Source organism: Mauremys mutica, chromosome 2 (assembly GCF_020497125.1).
Source record: "Mauremys mutica isolate MM-2020 ecotype Southern chromosome 2, ASM2049712v1, whole genome shotgun sequence".
NCBI classification, from domain to species: Eukaryota; Metazoa; Chordata; order Testudines; family Geoemydidae; genus Mauremys; species Mauremys mutica.
The window spans coordinates 268,462,082-268,475,474 of NC_059073.1; the positions used below are offsets into that span (position 1 = coordinate 268,462,082).

At 44.2% G+C, this 13,393-nt stretch overlaps 1 protein-coding gene across 8 annotated transcripts in view; it reads right to left on the bottom strand.

Moving 5' to 3' along the window:
• PARD3 (par-3 family cell polarity regulator) overlaps nt 1–6,887 on the bottom strand; it is a 648,875-nt gene extending 641,988 nt beyond the window's left edge. For 5 of the 8 annotated variants that reach the window (XM_045004631.1, XM_045004630.1, XM_045004627.1 and 2 more), the window contains exon 1: nt 6,516–6,886. In XM_045004631.1, coding sequence (XP_044860566.1) covers nt 6,516–6,635 — 120 coding nt within the window. In that variant the 5' untranslated portion in view covers nt 6,636–6,886. Of the gene's footprint in view, nt 1–6,515 lie in introns of all 8 variants that reach the window. The other 3 variants (XM_045004634.1, XM_045004629.1, XM_045004633.1) reach the window with 2 other exon arrangements.
• Nucleotides 6,888–13,393: the final 6,506 nt, after the last annotated feature.

Here is a 13,393-nt window from a genome sequence, read left to right on the forward strand (position 1 = left end):
ATCCCAATTATGCAAAGTGTAGCAGCATACAGTTCTTGAGTGAAGCCCCGCTCAAGTCAATAGAGTTCCATGCTGACACAGCAGTCCATCCATTCACTACACCAGGGGTAAGCAAACCTATGGCACATTGCCAAAGGCACCATGTGAGCTGATTTTCAGTGGCACTCACACTGCCCGCGTCCTGGCCACCGTTCCGGGGGGCTCTGCATTTTAATTTAATTTTAAATGAAGCTTCTTAAACATTTTTAAAACCTTATTTACTTTATATACAACAATAGTTTAGTTATATATTATAGATTTATAGAAAAAGACCTTCTAAAAACGTTAAAATGTATTACTGGCATGCAAAACCTTAAATTACAGTGAATAAATGAAAACTCGGCACACTGCTTCTGAAAGGTACACACTGCCGCACTACACAATGAAGCAGCAGGACCCTAGAAACCACGGGCTGGTTTATATCACTAGGACTGAGTTTTTCAGTAACTATTTTGGGGGTAGAGGTGGGCAGGTGAGAAATTGTTTGTTCGAAGTATCAAAAAAGTGATGGAAATCAGGTATTTTTTTAAAGTCAGTATCACTGTATCATAACAGACTACCTTTGAGGGATCAGCTTTTAAACAAACATACATATTTTGAAGTGAATGCATGGTTTCTGGTACTTTGTTTTACATGTGCAACATTGCTAGCACTGATGAGCACATGACAGAAAAAAGTGCAGCACATTCACTAGGAGTACAAACTTTCCCACACTTCCTGCCAATGCACTTTAGTCCTAAGCACAAAGTTGTAACTTTCAACTTTGGGTGGCCCAGCTCGCAAGCAGCTGAGACCCCATACCCATTTGATGCTTGAACTTTTTGCTTAGACAACCAACAACAATGCCAACTGTAGTGTATACTCCAATATCCATTAGCATTTACGGTGCAAGACGACCAATGCACCCTACAGAGGTGATCAAATAACTGTCAGCAACTACTTTCTGTCACTACTGTCCTAGTGTGAATTTAAAACTGACAACTAAGCTTTGTTCCAGACATTATATTACATCACTAACTCTGTCAGACATCTAATCTCCCCCCCCCCCTCAGTTTTTATTTTATTTTCTGGGGGAACAGTGAGGGAAATACATCTAAGGAACCATTGGAAGCACATCTGCTGCCTCATTTTCACTCAGACTCAAGCCACAATCTCTGAAAGTTACTCTTAAAATCTTTAGGGTACCAATAGGGGGATTGGAGGTCTTCTTGCTACTATCTCAAGCAGAAGATTACCAGGTGAGATTCTTTGGCCTGTGTTCTGCAGGAGCTCAGATTAAGGTCAAAGGGGCCATTTTGAGCATGTAATCTACCTATGAATCACTTTTCCCTGCCTGGGAGTTTTCTGTACTTTTGGTGGATAATTGTACTTTCATCGGAGGCTACAATTCACCCATTTGATTCTCTCTCTCTTTGAAGTGTGCCATCAACCACTCGTTGTCTACTGGCCTCCGACGTGGCTTTGTCTCTATCAAGACTCTCAATGAAATATATTCAACTTCTCATTTACTCTGCATATTTACATGTCTAGTCACACACACATCAAACGTTAAGAAAATAATCAACACATACAATTGCTTCCATCATTTTCACCACCAGAGTAACTGGGCATTATCACCTTTTTATTGTAAACTTTACATTCTTTATATTTTCCAGACACTTACAGCAACAAAAATCAAGGTAGAAATTTAAAAATGAGAACCAAAAAGGGACCTCATACCAAAGCCACTGTAGACTAAAGATATCAGACAGATAATCTGCTCCTTTTTAGAATACATGTCCCAGCTTCTTACAAACATATAACTAACCTCTCTGACAAATTTCAAAATCTTGGGTATTAAAGTCAATCTTTTGGTGAAGTTATTCAATTTGAATTGTTCAGTTGCTTGTGCCCTTATCAGTAGCAGTCCATAATATATATTTTAATCTAGTTGCTATGCCAAATAGTTTATTGGCCTCAATCCATGCATTTCTTTTGAAAACCACACACACACCCCCAATATACTCTACCTCTCAGCTCCTTATTATTCAGTTATATAGTCCAAGTCTTCTTGTTCTTTTTTTCACAATTCATACCCTCAAAGTCCCCCTACAACATTCTGATTGCCACCTTCTGTAACTTTTCAATCTCAAAAAGTCATTCATATAATACTGTGAGCAGAACTACACAAAAACTTCTGTTCTCCCCCTAAGTAGGTTTTGGAAAATTTACCCATTGCCTACTGGCCAAGGTAAAATGCATTGGTGCAAGTCATAGTGGTTCATACCAGTGAGTATTTCTTCATTAGGGGTCTACACCAGTCAAATTACACTGATGTTGCAATACCAGTGACTAAAATCCCAATGGAGACCGGGCCTTAGATTCTGCAGAACTTAATTGCTTTCTCCAAAGAAAGATTTCTTCTTATCCTGGGCAAATGGATTGCAAGCCCTGCTTACAATACAAGATTGCATCATATTGAGAGCTGGGTTTGTTGAGTGGGTTTTGTTGTTTTTGTTTGTTCCGCTTGGTTGTTTTAAAGTTGTTGAGAAAAAGCAGAATATTCTTATTTCAACTACACAGCCTTTATTGGCATGTTTAAAAAGAAAGAGTACTTGTAATAAAGCTTTCAAGAAAATGTTTAGACTTTGTCACGTTGGCATGGGGATGCAGTCCATCACACTAACAAGTTAACCCATATTTAAATAAAGAGAGATTTTGCATCTATAATGGGAAATATTCACAATTAAAATATAAAAGGGACTGATGTACTCATTCTTAATTATCAAATGCAACTACAGAATGATAAAAGGCAATAACCAAAGAAACTGAAATATGTTATTCATATGCTTTTTAATTTCTTTTAAAATAGTAAGGGTTTCTTTTCTGACCCTAATTTATTTCCTATTTTTAAACAGGTGTTGTTTCCACTCCCACCACCTCAATTCAATTCAAATAATTCCAAGTGAGAAAAATAAAATTAAAATAAAGGTCAACGATTAAGTTACACACACAATATTTTATTAACACATTTACACACATAATTCCAAATAGGGTCTTTAGTGCCAGAATAACTCCATTGGCATTTCCTGATTTCTACAGTATGCATGTAGAGGGCATTTCCTGATTTGTACAGTATGCATGTTGTGTAGGCATATCAAAACCACTCCTAGTTTAGATCCTCAGCTGCTAGTCACAAACTGAAAACTGTGGGAAGAGAGAGCTAAGTTCACTGTGGCTTTGATCCTGCAAAGGCTTACTCATGTGCTTTACACCCTGCAAGACGCTCTGCCAAAGTCACTGGGACTACGCACAATTTGTAAAATTAAGCAGGTGCATACATTTTTGCAGGATGGGGACCTGTAGTTTCATGAAAGTGTTAAAACATTACATAAACTTCTATCAGATTTCTGCTTTCCTGCATGAGGCTATAACTGATGCTAGAGTAGTATGTTTTGGAAAAGTCAGAAAAACTTCAGATGATGTCAACATGATACCAAAAAATAAATAAATAAAATCCACACTTGTTCCCTCAAATATATAACTGATTATATTCCTTACCTCCTTTTCTTTTTTAAAAGCGAAGAGCGGTACAACTGTTGAACTCCAATACAAAAAGACCATCTAATTTACACTAGAAGGGTGTGGCAGTGACCAAAAAAATCTGACATTACCATCCCTAACTATTTCCATATTACTATCTCATGAACATCCGCACTGTTACTTGGGAAACATTTGGTAAAATCTATCTATATTTATTTACAGAGGTACTCATGGACTCATCACTCAATATTATTCAAGTGTCTCAATGGAAAATGTGCAATGCATACAATATCAAACCTCACTTTCAAATTAACAGTAGAAACCTCTAAAAGAAAGGCCTGTGGTCTCAGTTGGGGTAGATGAGTGTTTTCACAACAGAATTTCCACATAATAGAAGCCATCACTTTGTAATTAACACCATTCCAACCCCACACACCTGCAACAAAGCTTACCCCATGCAAAATACACAAAATAAAATACAAAGCCAACAAGTCCTTTCTAAAACCCAAGATCAAGAGCTATGAAGGCTAGGAGCAAGCAAAGTTGTAACCTTGCAAATTATCTTTAAATAGTTGATCTGTCAACATATCACATTTCATAGATTCTTATTTTTTTTTCCATAATGTGGCCACATAACACAGAGCTTTTGTTATTGGCCCCTCCTCTCCATTTGCAAACATACAAGCAACCATCCTTCCCACTCACACCCTCACATAACTTCCCTGTGTTACATACTGCAATTTGCTCACACGGAAATATAATATTAGGAATGTATTTGTAGCTGTCTTTAATGCAATTTAACAGCTGGAAACAAAAACATGATCCAGTACAATATGACTAGCCAGATATTCATTCACAGACCACAGTTTGGGAACCATAAATTTACTATAACGGTATTAATGTAACATTAATATTGTAAAAATTAGGGACCAATCCTGCTAATATTTACTGCCATAGTCCCATTTAAGTAAGTAGCATTATGCTCATGAGTCAGGGTTTACAGGGTTGTGTCTTAACTTTAAGAGTGCTTTGGGACATTGTCTTCTATTTGCATATGAAATACCATGCACATTAATGAAGCTGTATAAATAACTACAGTTGGTATTTAGCATCTTGACATCTTTCAGTTAAACTTTTTACTATTTCACTAGTCGATGCTGTGTGACATTACACTTCAGAGGCATATTAAACATACACTCAACAATAGTGATTGTCCCAAAACAAAAATCTTCAGGAAAAAGGAAACAAAAAATGTAAACTTTGGTTGCCCCTTTCCCTATACTAGCCCAGGGTTCTCTTTGGAAAAAAATCCATGCACATCATTTCAAGTCCACCAATGCTAACGCCAACAGACTTTAAACTACAGCTTGGTGCAATTTCAGAATATCTTGAAGTAAAAATTTCTAAACTGAAACTCTGCAATCAACTCCCGCACCGAAAAAAAAAATCAGAAAAGCAAAAAATAATTCAACTACTTGAGCAAAGTTGGGGGAGGAGGGGAAGCACCAGCCAAAATATCATTAAACAACTGGTCTTTATCAGATTGGTCTGGGAATTAAGTTGATCAGAAATGAAAACTGTTTTGCAGCAAAAAAGTAAAATATTCCAAGTGTATACAGAAGGGCAGATACAATTGTTTGTAAATGAGTGTACATTTAATGATATACCCAACTCCATATGGAAACTGTTCTAGACAAGTTGTAATTATTAACATCACCAAAAAGTAAGAAGTCAATTAAATTTCCAAGCATAAAGGCAATGGATATATTTCCAGCACAGAAGCTCCCTACACTGTCAACGTTTTTTCGCAATAACTGGAAAAGTAAACTATTCTCTGTGTTGACACGAGCATTTCTGACACAGACGAGAGGGCATCGACTTGCCGCGAAGAATGTGCTGCTTCACATTAGCGATCATCCTAGCAAATAATCCAACAAAACACTCTTTAACCCATCCCTAACTTTTTTATTCTGCAGCCGATCCTCTTTCCAGCACCTTTCCATTCTCTGGTAGCGCAAGGGACATATTACTTTTTCAGATATAAACATTAGATGCCTGTTGTTTTGTGAACTCCGAACATTTCACTGCTCTTTCCCTCCTGGGCCTGGAGCAGCTGGGAAGCCTGGGGCTGGATTTGAACTCTTTGCAGTAACTACTGCTCAGGAAAGAGAAATCATTTTAAAGGAGACTTGCTTTGGGGATTTTAATTTTGTTCTGTTTCAAACACCAGGCTTTGAACAAATGTAACAAAACCTAAAGCATGCGGTTACACAGCCTTCTCCAGGACAATTAAACTAACAAGATGTGACCCTTGAAGTGACAGCCAATACCCCAGTTTGTATGGATCCGGTGCACTTAGGGTGTATGCAACCAACAAGAAGAAAAAGAGCGAAAGGGACTCCCCCTCCCCCTTTTCAAAAATACACCTACAAGAGACTCACTTGCTCGTTACAAAATAGTAACAAACAAAGAGTTCAGGCCCCAAAACACTCAAGTCTTTGCGACTGTATCTCGCTACCGGATAAATCTCAGCTCCCACAGATGGGTACAAAGGAGCCATGTTCAGTTAGCAGCTCCTTTCACACAGACACACGCTCCCTGCCCCCAGGGCCGGGCCGGGCCGGGCCGGGCAGCCCAGCAGCGTTTTAAACTTTACTGTCAGGAAAACTAGACCGCTGCACGCAGGAGCAGTTCTGGCCCAAACTCCCCGCACTTCTTCCGTCCCTTGAGCTCTCAGCCAGGTGGGACAGGCACGAACTCCCTCCCCTCCCCGCCCTGGGTAGGGGGGCTGCGGAGGCCCCGTGCCCACGTCTCTCCCCAGCCGAGCAGCCTGCACTTTCCCCCCTTTATCCCCTCCCTCCCCCTTTCCAGGAAGCGCCATATTGATCCCAGGCGCCCTCTCCCTGCTCCGGCTGCTCCTTCCCCCGCTCGCTGCCCCGGGCGCGCACCCTCACCTTGGCGATCGCCTTCTTGTACCTGGTCACCGCTTGCTGGATGAGGCTGAAAACTTTCATGTTGCCGTCCCCGCAGGGCACGACCACCCGGGTCCGCCCGAAGCACACCGTGACTTTCATCCTGCCCCGGCCGGCTGCGGCCCCGCACACGCCGCCCGCCCGCCCGCGCTCGGCCCCCGCTCCGGGCGCGCCTGGCTCTGCACCCCCGGCCAGCCGCCAGCACCGGGCAGGAGCCCGGCCCCAGGGAGGGCGACAGCGGCGGCTGCTGCTGCTGCGGACCGGCCGAGTCCCGGGCCGGCGCTGCGGAGGCCCCGCTCACATGCTCGGCCGCCGCCGGGCGGTGCCAGCGCTCGCTGCTGCCTCTGGCCACCTGTTCCGCGCCTCCTCCTGCGCGCAGCGAGGCGGCGGCGGCGGCTCACGGGCATGCGGCGGGGGAAGGGCCGCGCTGTCTCCCCGCTATGGCCGCGCAGAGCATTGCCGCTCGCTCGCTCGCTCGGCCTCCGGGCCCGGCCCTCCCCCACCGGCGGCAGAAGGGGGGCAGGGTGTGGGGCTGCGCCTCCTGACACATGCCCGGGGGAAGGGGAGGGTCATGGGGGCGAGCCCGGGGGAGGGGAGAGCCGGGGAAGGGGCGCTGTTTACGCGGGGCTCGCCTAAGGGCTCTGAGGGAAGGAGGCGACCCCACAGCCGTGTCCTTGCCGCAGTGGGAAGCCCGCCCTACAGCGCTTTTCAGCCCCAGACCTCCCTGCCTCCCGCGGGAAGGGGAGTGTTGTATCCCTGCCAAGTCAAGGTGCAAGCCATGGGGGAGAGGAGGAGAGAGAGAGGGGGAGGGTGACCAGATGTCCCGATTTTATAGGGACAGTCCCGCTATTCAAGGATTTGTCTTATATAGTCGCCTATCACCACCACCCCCCCCCATCCCTGTCCCAGGGCCGCCCAGAGGATTCCAAGGGCCCGGGGTCTTCGGCGGCGGGGGGGCCTTCCATTCCGGGACCCGCCGCTGAAGTGCCCCGAAGACCCGCGGCGGGAGCCCCCCGCCGCCGAATTACCGCCGAAGCGGGACCCGCCGCTGAAGTGCAGCCCGGTCTTCGGCGGTAATTCGGCGGGGGGGGTCCCCGCCCCGGGTCTTCGGGGCACTGAGGCGGCGGGTCCCGGAACGGAAGGGGCCCCCCGCCGCCGAAGACCGGGCTGCGCTTAGGCGGCGGGTCCCGCTTCCCCCCCGCCCCGGCCCCAGCCTCTTACCCCCGGCTCCCTCCTCACCCGGAGTCTCAGCGCCTCGCCGGAACAGCCGCAGCGTGTGGCCGGCGGGGCCTGAGCTCCGTCCCGCTCAGAGCCGCGTGGGGAGGGGGCGGGGCTGGGAGCTCCACGCCGAGCGGAGGGAGCTGAGCTCAGCCTGGAGCTCCCAGCCCCGCCCCCTCACCGCATGGCTCTGAGCGGGGCTCAGGGGCCCCGGCGGAGACTCGGCACTTGATGCGCTGAGGCTCCAGGAGAGGGGTGGAGGCGGGAGCCTCCGCTGTTCTCTTGGGGGCCCCTGCGGAGCCCGGGGCCCAGGGCAAATTGCCCCCTTTGCCCCCCCCCCTGGGCGGCCCTGCCCTGTCCTGATTTTTCACACTTGCTATCTGGTCACCCTAGATGGGGCCCAGCTGAGCTGCAAGGGGACCCACTTTGACATCCCCCACCACTCCACCTGGCGGGGGCAGGTTTTAAACCTCCCCACTGCCTCCAGGTGCCTCTCTTCACACCCTCACTTCTGCTGCTTTTAGCATCTTGAAATAGGTGCTTTTCCCAACATGTCAAGGGCCTGTTTTGTCCAAGTAGGTGCAAGCTGCACCACACTCGCCTCTGCCCAGGGCCCTGGCTCCTGGAGGCACCTGAGTGTAGCAGAATCCCAGCCTTCATTCTAAACAAGCTCCCAGCCCTGGTCCCTGCAAAGTAAAGCTTGGAACACAGGACATGAGTGTAACCGACTTGCCCATGCATCGCTATGGGTGTTAACTGCTCCGTGTGGCTAACTCCTCTGCTGGGAGTTCTCCAGGTATAGCAGGAGGAGACAACTGCAGTAGGCCACTAAGCAGATAGACTCTGGTCCTTCTGAGGGAAGGGGCCTATGCTGCTGTTCCTGAGGGTGTTCCTGAGTGACCCTGCCTCTTGGAAAGGAGTGGGGGGGCACTGTCATTCCAGGTGGGAAGCAGGGCCATGACACAAAGGTGGGCTGTAGGTGTGGAATCATGGTGTGCTACTTCCTCAGGTTGCCACCCTCTGTGAAATCAGTTTCTAGCCTAATATTTTGCATGTTCCAGACATGTCAGGTGAAAGAGTCACAGCAGCCATTTTGGCAATTTTTGCTGGCGGACAAAAAGCAGGGGGGACTGGAACAATGCACAAGAGTGCGCACACACAAAGTGGATTAGTGTGGGCAGATCCCTGTTGACTTTAATGGGTGTTCACCTGCATGGATCCAAGTGAGGTGGGGATGGAATGAGCCAGAGGCAGAAATTCTCTGTTTCCTGCCCCAAGGATCTTTACCAGATCCTAGGTCCCCACAATTTCCCACCTTGTGGCTTATCAACAAGAGGCAAGAGGAGCAGCTATACCTATCTGTTGACTGAGAGCAGTGTCCCAGCACTCTAAGGCTGCTGTCAGTCATGACTGGGAAGTAGAGGACCCTGAACCCCAGGGAGCATGGTTAGTCAGTAGGAGACATAGGCCATTTACAGCAGTGCATGGGGAAATGAACCATTATCCCTTCTGGTGTTTTCACAAGGTCACCAAACAAGACAGATGTGGGAGTACAAGGAATTAAACCATATTTGTCAGCTTGATAGGGGGAAGCATGGAGAGAAAGCACAAAGGTGCTTGTCTGAAATGTTAACAAGTGGGCCAGGGAAGCTGACACCATGGGCTGATCACAGCTGAGCGTTAACTGCTCAATAGCAAATGAGATGATAGATTCCAAGGCCAGAAGGAACCTTTGTGATCATCTAGTCTGACCTCGTATCTAACACAGGCCATAGAACTTCCCAAAATAATTCCTACAACAGATCTTTTACGAAAACATCCAATTTTGATTTAAAAATTGTCCATCATGGAGAATCTACCACAATCCTTGATAAATTGGTCCAATGGTTAATTACTCTTATCACTAAAATTATTCCCTTATTTCCAGTATCATTTTTTCTAGCTTCAACTTCCAGCTGTTGGATCATGTTATACCTTCTCTACTAGACTGAAGAGCCCATTATTAAATATTTGTTCCCTCTATAGGCACTTATAGCCTGTAATCAAGTCACTCCTCCTCATTAAGCTAAATAGATAGAGCTCCTTGAGTCTACCACTATAATGCATGTTTTCTAATTCTTTAATCTTTCTCTTGGCTCTTCTCTGAACCCACTCCAATTTATCAACATTCTACTTAAACTGTGGGCACCAGAACTGGACACACTATTCCAGCAGCAATCAGACTAGTGCCAAATACGGTGGGCAAATGACCTCTTTACTCCTTCTCAACATTTCCCTGTTTATGCATTCCAGGATTGCATTAGCTCTTCTGTCTGCCATATCACACTAGGAGATCACATTCAGCCGATTATCCAACACAACCCCCAAACCTTTTTGGAGTCACTGCTTCCCAGGATAGAGTCCCCCATCCTGCAAGTATGGCCTAGATAAGGATGACAACTGTCCATAAAGGTCCTTGAAAGTGAATACAAGTGCCTTATGTTTGATGCAATAGAGAAGGGAGAGCCAGTGGAGGGATGCAAAGAGAGAAGTGATATGGTCAACGCAATGGGCCCGGGAAATGACTTTCCACCAGCATTCTGAATTGAGATGAGTGTGGCAAGATTGCATTTGTCAAGGCCAAAGAAAACGGATGTTGCAGTAATCAAGACATCAGATGATGAGGCCTTGAATGAGAATTTTAGCTGTGTGATAGACTATAATGACGTCAGAGCTCTTCATAGCTTTTGGGTAAATTATTTACAATTAAATATTCTCTGCATAGGCACTACTTCTGCAGGAACTGTATGCTCATAATATTATATCTTAAACCTTTAAGTAGTATGATATGTACCTGGTATTAGCAGATTTTACTACACTAAGTTCCTGACATGTTTCTTTTCTCAGTGAGTATAATGCTTTTGAAAAGTCATCAGATGGCAATCCTGGAAATTGAACCCTTCAACCCACCCAACAGGTAAAGCCTGGACAATAGCAGTGTAATCTTTTCTACAGCCCCCTGCCAACGTGTCCACCTTTGATATTGAGATAGCACCTTTTGAAGGTGAGTGTCCTTTTCCACACCCAGTGAGTTACTGGCCTGCCTGCTGATACAGCCAGTGAGGATGCCAGGTTTAATTCCTTCCCCTCCCCATCACCCCCAAGAGCCTATGCCAAACCCCCTTTGGACAAGCCCTAAGAACTGGGCTGAAACAACCAACTCATTTCACACAGGCTACTGGGCAATCATCAGATGCTAACTTTCATCCACTACCGACCTATATTGGATTTGAACTAGTGATGTAGTAGTGAATGAAACTATATCCCTCTGTATAAGAGGCAATATGTCTAGCGACAGGTCTACACTTAAAACATTGCAGCAGTGCTGTTGTAGCACTTCAGTTAAGACGCTACCAATGCCAATGGGAGGGCTTGTCCCATCAGCATAGTTAATTCACCTCCCCAAGGGATAGTAGCTATGTCAAAAGGAGAATTATCCGATTGATTTAGCACTGTCTACATGGGGGTTAGGTCAGTTTAACTGTGTCGCTCAGGTGTGGATTTTGCACACCCCTGAGTGATGTAGTTATACCGACTTAATTTCCCAGTGCAGACCTGGCCCAATACTTACAGTAAGAGACAAGCACCTGGAAGTTCTCTCTCCTAAAGGACTGCTACCAAAGAGTGCTGTGCATTTAATCTCTCTGTATTTCAGTGTTCCTATAATTAAAATATGAATAATACATTTCTCACAGGAATATTTTGAGGCTTACTTAATTAATGTTATTCAGATCATTAAATAAAAGTTTCTCTCTCTCAGATGCATACACATACAAAATATTATATATCCCATTACTCTGATCTGTGTACTGCCATATTATAATATTTTACCATATGCTTATTGTGTATCATTTTTCTCTTTTATGAAATAGAAAGGTAAGATTTAGGAAATAAAACTGAAGTAAACTTATCCCAGACATGAGCTGTAAATACATTCCAATTTTTTTTATAGCCATGATTTATTCTTTAAATTTTTTTAAGTTCTCCATTAACCTGCTGCTGTTGTACTTTCCAGGTGATTGCCAGAGCTGCTGGGAAACATGCAGAGAGGATGGAAGAGTGATAAATCATTGGTTTAATAGACATCATCAGAGAAACTTGCAGAAGCAGTTGCAAAGAAGTGAAGTCAGTAGAGCTACCCAGAGACTCTATAGTTAATAAATAGTTTTGTAGTGGTTCAGTAAATTTTGTAAATGTGCAGTGTTATATATCAGTAGTCATTTCCATTATCTATTGAAATAGGGCTGTCAAGTGATTAAAAAAATTAATCGTGTGATTAAAAAAATAATCGTGATTAATCGTGCAATTAATTGCACTGTTAAACAATAATAGAATACCATTTATTTAAATATTTTGGATGTTTTCTACATTTTCAAATATATTGACTTAAATTATAACACAGAATACAAACTATACAGTGCTCACTTTATATTTATTTTTATTACAAATATTTGCACTGTAAAAAACAGTATTTTTCAATTCACCTAATACATGTACTGTAGTTCAATCTTTTTATCATGAGGTTGAATTTACAAATGTAGAATTATGTACAAAAATAATTGCATTAAAAAATAAAACAATATAAAATTTTAGAGCCTACAAGTCCACTCAGGCCTACTTCTTGTTCAGCCAATCGCTCAGACAAACAAGTTTGTTTACGTTTGCAGGAGATAATGCTGACCACTTCCTGTTCACAATGTCACCTAAAAGTGAGAACAGATGTTCGCATGGCACTGTTGTAGCTGGTATCAAGATATTTACATGCCAAATGCTCTAAAGATTCATATGTTTCTTCATGCTTCAACCACCATTCCAGAGGACATGCGTCCATGCTGATGATGGGCTCTGCTCGATAACAATCCAAAGCAGTGTGGACCAACACATGTTCATTTTCATCATCTGAGTCAGAGGCCACCAGTAGAAGGTTGATTTTCTTCTTTGGTGGTTTGGGTTCTGTAGTTTTCACATCGGAGTGTTGCTCTTTTAAGACTTTTGAAAACATGCTCCACACCTCATCTCTCTCAGATTTTGGAAGGCACTTCAGATTCTTAAACCTTGGGTTGAGTGCTGTAGCTATCTTTAGAAATCTCACATTGGTACCTTCTTTGCGTTTTGTTAAATCTGCAGCAAAAGTGTTCTTAAAATGAACAGCATGTGCTGAATCATCATCCGAGACTACTATAACATGAAATATATGGCAGAATATGGGTAAAACAGAGCTGGAGACATACAAGTCTCACCCAAGGAGTTCAGTCACAGATTTAAACAACACATTATATTTTTAATGAGCGATATCAGCATGGAAGCATGTTTAGCATATCTGGCACATAAATACCTTCCAATGCTGGCTACAAAAGTCTCATGCGAATGCCTGTTCTCACTTTATGGTGACATTGTAAATAAGAAGTGGGCAACATTATCTCCAGTAAATGTAAACAAACTTGCTTGTCTTAGCGATTGGCTGAATAAGAAGTAGGACTGGGTGGACTTGTAGGCTCTAAAGTTTTACATTGTTTTGTTTTTGAGTGCAGTTATGTACCAAAAAAATCTACTTTTGTAAGTTACACTTTCACAATAAAGAGATTGCACTACAGTACTTGTAT